This window comes from Talpa occidentalis, unplaced genomic scaffold (genome assembly GCF_014898055.3).
Source record: "Talpa occidentalis isolate TD23 unplaced genomic scaffold, MPIMG_talOcc4v2.1 talOcc4.6, whole genome shotgun sequence".
Classification (NCBI taxonomy): domain Eukaryota; kingdom Metazoa; phylum Chordata; class Mammalia; order Eulipotyphla; family Talpidae; genus Talpa; species Talpa occidentalis.
In genome coordinates, this window is record NW_023604972.1 from 31,066,759 (window position 1) to 31,074,670 (window position 7,912).

The 7,912-nt window shown below is 37.6% G+C and overlaps 1 protein-coding gene across 1 annotated transcript; it reads right to left on the bottom strand.

Moving 5' to 3' along the window:
* Positions 1 to 7,700, bottom strand: LOC119260296 (centrosomal protein of 135 kDa-like). Its single transcript, XM_037529288.2, has 4 exons — positions 7,686 to 7,700; positions 693 to 808; positions 467 to 621; positions 1 to 60 (listed from the first exon to the last, which is right to left on the bottom strand). Exons 1-4 carry the CDS (start codon positions 7,697 to 7,699, stop codon positions 1 to 3), a joined length of 345 nt encoding a protein of 114 aa, XP_037385185.2. The 5' UTR covers position 7,700.
* Positions 7,701 to 7,912: the final 212 nt, after the last annotated feature.

A 7,912-nucleotide genomic window follows, 5' to 3' on the forward strand; every position in this document is an offset into this window, starting at 1 on the left:
TTACTTCATAGAAGAGTCATATTCTGAGACTGTTATCTTCATCTGAGCAATAGTTCTGTCCTACAGAAAATTAAAATATGATTCTAATCCATTCCATAGAAATCTTTAGTTTAATTTCCATAATTATCAAACTTACATAGTTCAAATCCAATTATATAATTACCCTATAATGAAAGCTACAAGTAAGCATGTTTTCATCACCCAGATGGAGATACACATATTGGCATGTTTCTACCCACCTTGATAACTTGGTTTCCTTGAATTTAATGTAATCATATCTGATAAAATCACATTCAATATGTCAAGAACTTTTGATTCAAATAACTGGGATAAAATGAAATTTAAATATATTCTAATAAAGTCCTGGCATTAGGACCTTGTACACGGATAAGAATGGCATTTTTGACACAGAGAATGAAATCATCTTTTCTTTTCAGATACTAGAAGATATTTAACAGTTACATACTTTATTAGCTAGGTTTTCTTGCAAGTTTGCAATCTTTTCTGTCTTTTCATCTACAGTCTCCTGGAGAAAGTCCTTCTCTTTATCAATAGCACCAATGGTCTTTTTCATTACATGAGCCTCCTCATTCTGTGAAGTCATCTTAAGGTGTAGTTTACCTGTAAATGAAGATTTGTTTGTTAGACAAAGTAACTTCAGGTTAGCAAAAACAAAATTTAAAAACACTTACCTATTTTCTCCTCCAGTGTTTTAATTTGTGCTTGGGCTAATTCAACTTCACCTCTTTGTGCGGAAAGTCGATGCTGATAATCATCAAGTGACCGCTGCAGCTGCTCATTTACTATCCTAGAGATAAAACAATGGCACTCTTTATCTCTGGGAGGAATAGTTTTTTAAAAATGAGAGCTCTTAAAAACTTTTTTTCTTATTTTTAAAGTTTATTTATTTTAAAGCTCTTCCAGAAAAACAATTAATAGTATTAAATATTATTCCTTACTGCCACTCATTCTTCTTCATATGGCTGTACCTTCCCCAAAATAATATAAACATCAAATTAATGGCATACTCTCAGAGACTTCCTGGTAGCTTTAAAGCTCTTCTCTGTATCCTAATGTCAACTTTCTTTTCTTAAAATCTATTTCTAAAGGGCCTCCCCGGGTGGCGCAGCAGTTGAATGCTGGGCTGTGAAGCTGTCCGCAGCCTCTGCAGTGCCGGTTCGACCTCCAGCCGCGGGGCGAGGGTCCCACACGGTGCACAGACCTCTCCTGCTGCACCCGCTGCTCCCCTCAGTAGTGTCTTCGGTCCGTCACCTGTTCTGCTCCCTGCTCTAGCTCTAGTGAATTCTCTCACCCTCCCACGCTTCTGACTGTACCCCGTGCTTGCATAAATAAATAAATCTTTAAAAAAAAATCTATTTCTAAAATCCTGCTTTTACAGTACAGCCTGACAACGTCAAAGGAATATTCATAAATCCTGACCATTCTAACCAGTGAACTTTTAACTTTGCTTCCTATTCTGAAATCTCTGCTGGGTAATCAACTGGAGGTTATAATGAGAGGAACTGATACCAGGAGAACTTGGAGAACAGGAAAGGCTGAGACACGAGACAGTGATTTAAACAATATAGGATCAGAAGGAACAAAACAGCTCCCAGGAAAACACAAGTGTTTTACTGAAATGTTGTTGAGCAGCCACTACCTCTGGACAGAAAACAACCACTAAAAAACTTCCCAACCACCTAGTGCCTAATCGATAATCTGGCACATTGGACAACCGGAAGTCTGACAGTATATAGTCATAGACAGGGCTGGGCACCCTCCCTTGGACCCCCTCCTGCTGTCAGGAGTTCTTTCCATTTGCGTCAATAAATCCACACTTGCTTGCTCTCAAGTCTGGTGTGGCGGCTGTTACTCTTGAACCGGCGTACACACCTGGACCCACAAGCATCCACTCCCCTAACAACAGTAAACAGGGAAGGAAGGCATTTCTCATAGTGTAGGGGGGACTTCAAGACTAAAGACTGGTTTCAAAAGAAAGGGATGTACTGGAAATAAAGATGGCTTCAGATTAATCTGTTACTTATCAGTCACATTACTTTTCAGAAGTAACAAGAATCTGCTCTAATATTACCTAGAACCTTCAAAATGCTTTTAGTCCTGACTAAGGAGTTCTTAACCTGCCTTGCTGGCAAGACAAGGCTCTCACTTAAGCTATTTACCAAGAAGTGCCATAGGACCCTTTAGGGTTCATCTGAAAATAAGACCAAGACAAAGATACCAAGGATGCCTTGGTATACTTGGTAGAGGAGGTTTGGATTCTGAAGCCACTAGGAAGATGGGACATTCTCATAGAAATGAAGATGTTTTACTGGCAGTACTGAGGTATTCTGAAAAACAAAAGAAATGACCATGTCTTAATAGCAAGTGAATGATGACCCAGAGGTAGGAAGGAAAGTTAAGCTGAGACTGACTTCTTTAGAAGTATACAAACAGAACCCACATTAGAACTACACTAGGTTCAGGCAATTTTACTCCATAAAATTACCTGTGCAGTCCAGATTACTGCACTATATTAAGCTGCTCCTAAAAGCTGCAGCTGTTGCTCTGAGAAATATAACTACAAGGAGTGAAAGAAAGAAGAAAAGGAATACTCAAATTGTTTAAAATTTTATATACATTAACTCATTTGTTCCTACAACAGTTCCATAATTAGAAACTACCATCCCAATTTTATAAAAACAAATAACTATTGCAAGGTACAAACCTATTGAGACAAAGAGGAGATAGAAATCTAGGCTAGTCTAGTCAGATGTCAATCACATCACATTGTCTTCTATGTAGATTCAGAGAAATTAACATTTCTATGAGAAAGGGAAAATGTCTGCCAGGACATTATATGGATGCTCTTAATATGGAATGACCAGTGTCCCTAATGAAGTCTATCAAGTGCTTGCAATCCTAGATAGAAAGATCTCTTACATCTAAGTTCATAGCAGATTAATTCCTTTTTTTTAAAGATAGATTTATTTATTTATTTATTTATTTATTTATTTATTTATTTATTTATTTTATACAAGCACTGGGTACAGTCAGAAGCACGGGAGGATGAGAGAGTTCACCAGAGCCAGAGCAGGAAGCAGAGCAGGTAGAAGGACCGAAGCACACTGCTGAGGGAGCAGCGGGCGGCAGGAGAGGTCTGCGCGCCATGTGGGATCCTCCTCCCGTGGCCGGGGAGCAGCCGGGGATGGAACCCGCACCGCAGAGGCTGCGACCAGCTTCGCAACCCAGCGCTCAACCGCTGCGCCACCAGGGAGGCCCCAGATTAATTCCTAATGAAAGTGGGCTGATAAAGAAAGACAGGATAACACGTGATTGATTATACATATAAAGGAGGCCTTTACTGAGTCCTAAAAATAGCTCTGCTTTTTCATATTCTAGTGTAGACAGGGAAAGGAATAACATATTCTATAGCTGACTTTGGATAGTAACTTTTCTGAGAGTATCAAGATGAAGGAAGGTCTTTTCAATGGAAATTGAGGTACAAAATTCATAAGGAAGAAGAGTTGTGTGATTATCATATTATTGTTTATCCTGGTGTTTGGAAAGAAAATTTTGTGAACTAAGTTGTTAAGAAAATGAATCAATTTCTAAATTTTGAAAGTACTAATAAACATAGCAAAGGGAAGTGATGACTTTTCACTGCAGAGTGAAGAATAAAACTTAAGTTAGAATCTTAGACTCAAAGTTCTAGCTCTCTACTCACCAACCATGTGGATGGATAAAGGACTATCTGTGTGTTTCAAGTTTCTCAGTTATTACATTACATAAATGTAGGCATGCTCTTATTTTAGGGGACAAAAATAATTATTTCCCTTCATGATGGGATATATTTTAAACAAAGACAGCATCTTAAAGCATTCTTTATTTGTAAGTGTTCAAGCTCTAAATAGAATTGAAGCTCTAAGAAGGGCTTTGGAAAGTGATGGCCTATTAAGAGAAACCAATATGGTGTCCTTGTTATATTTTAGATGGCTCATAAGAGTTTGTGAAAGGCTTCAAATAAGTATCATCTCTTGGTGGTCAGAGAGGGGAGAGGAATCAGGAATGGTCTTTCTTTTTACCTTCTGTAAAGGGATGATGATCTATATCGACGGCCCTATCAAGTTCAGCTCCATGAGCTCAGTTGTCCTTACTTAGACCCTGGCTCCTCTCCTGTCTTAGTAGAAAAAAGTGTTAGGCATGCCCAGAAGAGAGTTCTTAGGCCTCCTAAGGAGACAAGCCTTCTTTCCCTTTCAACTGCCTTAACAAATAAATACTATTGAAGGGAAGCAGCTATCAAGTTTGGTTTTCTCAATACAACTAACAACTCCTACTATAACAACTGATACCTATTGCCATAATAATTACTCTAACTAGAGTTATGGGCATTTCCTGGAAAATCTGCTAATGCATTCATTTATTCTGGCTAAGTATATAACCTCAGGCAAACTGAAAACAGTCTGAGGTATTTTCAACTGCAGAAATCTAAATGTTTAGAGTCTCACATCTAGCAGTTGTGAGGATTAAGGTTGTTGATTGAGAAAAGTTAATGTCTAAGTTGGCTGGAAACTGTCTTTAAGCAGGGGTTAGCAATCTATGGTCTGCAAACTGTTTCTGTAAGGTACCATGAATACCATGAATGGTTTACATGCTTAAATGATGGGGGGCAAAAATCAACAGATTAATATTTTGTGACATGAATATTATGAGAAGTTCAAATTTCAGTGTCCATAAAGTTATACTGGACCACCAACACATTTCTTCATTTATATACTGTGTATAGCAGTTTTTTGCTACAAAGATAGTGTTGTGTAGGTGAAATATACTGTACGACCTGCAGAGTCTAACAAATTGACTCTGTCCCTTTACTAAAGAACTTTACTGACCCCAGTTCTAGGTGCTAGTGTGAAAGACTAATATACAATCTTTCCTTGGTTGAGAAAAAGCTGCTTTATAGCATTATAAAGGTTAGGTTTGGGGTATAAAATGCCAGGTCTCATTAAATGCTAAAATTCAAGTTATTTGTTTAACAAGTTGTCATTTTTTAAAAGATTTATTTATTTTTGCATACAAGAACTGGGGTGTAGACCAGAGGTGTGGGGGGTGAGAGGATTGACCAGAGACAGAATAAGGAGCAGAAGAGGCAGATCTACTGAAATACACTGCTGAGGGGAACAGTGGGTGAGACAGGAGAGGTCAGCTGTCCATGTGGGTTAGCTCCCTGGCAGAGGTAGAACTCATGCCATAATGACTAGCGATAACTTGATAGCACTAAGACTTTAACCCCTGCGCCACCAGGGAGGCCCTTAACAAGTGACTATGTGGTGGCATTCTGTATTATGTCCTCTGGTGCTGCACCAAGAGACCTGACAAAAGATCTTCTATTTGGACAATTAGAGACTGTGCTTGATATAAAAAAAGACTAATGGTGCTGAATTTGATGGAGATGCCTGCCCCAGGAAGGAAACGGAGATGGGTTCAATGGGTAAACGGAAAGGACTGCTTCAACTATCTGAGTACCAGCTTCTTAAACAACTTCATGTCAAGGTAAGAGAATTTGATGTGAATAAAGGAACAGCATATCCAAAGCAACATAAAGTTTGGATAATGTGGCTTTGCTTCCACAGAATGCCATTACAGTTTTTATTGGTTTAGCTTTGGATTTGAACCTGACAGCTTGATCTTGTGGTTCTACCAATGTTTACAGATATGGTGGCTGACTGACACGCTTTTCTCAGAGACAAGTTTCTGTCGAAACGAAACAGTTATAGAATCATGCAATTTTCCCAGGTTATGCAAGGTAGAGAGAAAAATTCTCACAATCCTTTCCTCAAGCACAGAGACTGAGTTACCCCTAAGTGAGGGAAATGAGAAATTGAGCTTGCAAGACAAAAAGATATCAGTTTAAGAGAAAATGCCCCAAAGAGTTGTAGGCTAGGGGATCCAAGAGAAGGCACTGAAATTTCTGCCATTTAAAAGTAAAGAAGATCCTATAAGAAAGGAAAAGGGAGCTGCAGATATAGTCTGAAGAAAAAGCACAGATTAAATGCCGAACCCAGTCAGCTGGACACAAGAGAGAAGGGTAGACTAGCAATTCTGGTAACAGAAATACACCACTGTGTCTGTACTGGGAGCTGAACACAGACATGAACCAGCAGGAGGGCTGGCTATTCAGCTAGCTCTCCTTCATAGGGAATATACAGTGCTTACAATGCTCCCCCCCAGTAAAATCAGCTTCAACCCTAGTTCTTTCTAAAGTCTATTTCAAGATGTTTAGTCAGAGTAACAATGGGGCAAAAATCAGAGTGACTATCAGTCACTAATACAATATTCCTTAATTAATTAGACATATTTAGCTCTCAGTCTTATTTCATTAACTTTGCTTGATAACCAGGGATCCCATCTGAATATAATCTCAGACTTTTCTTTTCCAATCACTCCTTCAATTTTCATTTCTGTTTATTTATTATTATTTTGGGGATTTTTAGTGTTTGCATTTAGACCAGTGTTCTTTTTTTTTCCTCTCATTTCTTTTTATTCTTCTGAGTCTGAATTCCAGGTGAATTTTTTGAGTTTGTTTTCTATTTCACCAACTCAGTTTTCGGCAATATCCAATTAACTGTTCACTAACATTTTCAGTTTTAATTTATCAATCTTTTTCTAATGATCATAAACATAATCCTTTCCAATAGAAGTTGCTACTGCTTCATGACTGATTTAGTTCCACATATGCAATGTCATGTGATAGCTGAAATCTTTTTTAGATTCTTATTATAAATATAGTATTTTCTGATTCTTTAGAATCAAACCCCTATTCTCTTGATCTTTAAACATCTTTTTGCTTACGCAGCTACCAGTCCTGGAAAAACCAACTTCATAGTTTCTTTGTTCCTTTAGTTGTTTGAATTCTAAACTGATTATGTGCTAACCAATAACCCAATCTCCTTAAGACAAATGTTCTGCATTACTCCATTGTTCTCTCAATCCCATATAATAAGCTATTCAGTTTGTGTGATTTTATGTAAGAAATGTTTTCTAAATCTGGTCTGTGTTCTCCAAGTTCACTGTCATTGTGTGCCTTCAGTTGCCTAAGACTCCAAGGACATCTTCCCTATTTCTACCAGTTCCTAGTATCATTCCCTTGATGAAAAAATTTCATTTTATTCTCTATGTTTATAAGTCCAGATAATATGGGTTATCCTGCTAAGTTTTTCATAACCTATTCCAATCTGCTGACAGCATCTATTGTACATACTGACCTCTTACCATTCTTCAGATATACCACCTTTTTAAACTGATATGTGAATATCTGATTTTACATTTCTTTGAAGAAGAAAGAGAAGGAAAATAATATATAGGGAAAATTCTATAATTTTCAGTAACCCTACATGATGAGTACAACTGATCAGAAGATTTTGTAGTCCAAAAACTTGCCTACAATCCAATCAACCTATAAAAGTCTTAAAAATCACACATAATTAAAACCTCCCAGATTTATTCAGTGACTAAGAAGCTGCAACAATCTGCCCTTTAATCTATGCTTTTTAAAAGCTCAATTAGGTGATTCTGCTGAAAGGCCAACTTTGGGGAAACTGCTCAGAGCCCTGGTCTAAAAAGCCATGATTCTGAACCTATATAACCACAAACATGTCCAAAAGTGTAGTAACAAAATTGAATATACTTACCTGAGTGAGTTCATCTCTGTTTCTGAAGAGAGGAGTCACCAGCACGTGGCTGAGTTTGTGGGCTTGGAATTTTGCTTTATTCTCTAATGACTCTTGTGTTTCTCTCATTATCAACATTTTAGACTTTAATTCACATTTTTCTTTTTCAAGCTACATTTAAATTTTAAAATTAATAGGTATATGTCTCAGTTTTTAAAAGTCTGATATTTCTGGAAGAAAACTAAGGA

What these genes read in the sequence shown, in the direction of transcription:
- LOC119260296 (XM_037529288.2), bottom strand. An exon ending in AACACTGGAGGAGAAAATAG is followed by an intron (nt 622 to 692) that starts GTAAGTGTTTTT and finishes CTTCATTTACAG; the next exon opens with GTAAACTACACCTTAAGATG. An exon ending in AAGAAAACCTAGCTAATAAA is followed by an intron (nt 61 to 466) that starts GTATGTAACTGT and finishes AATTTTCTGTAG; the next exon opens with GACAGAACTATTGCTCAGAT.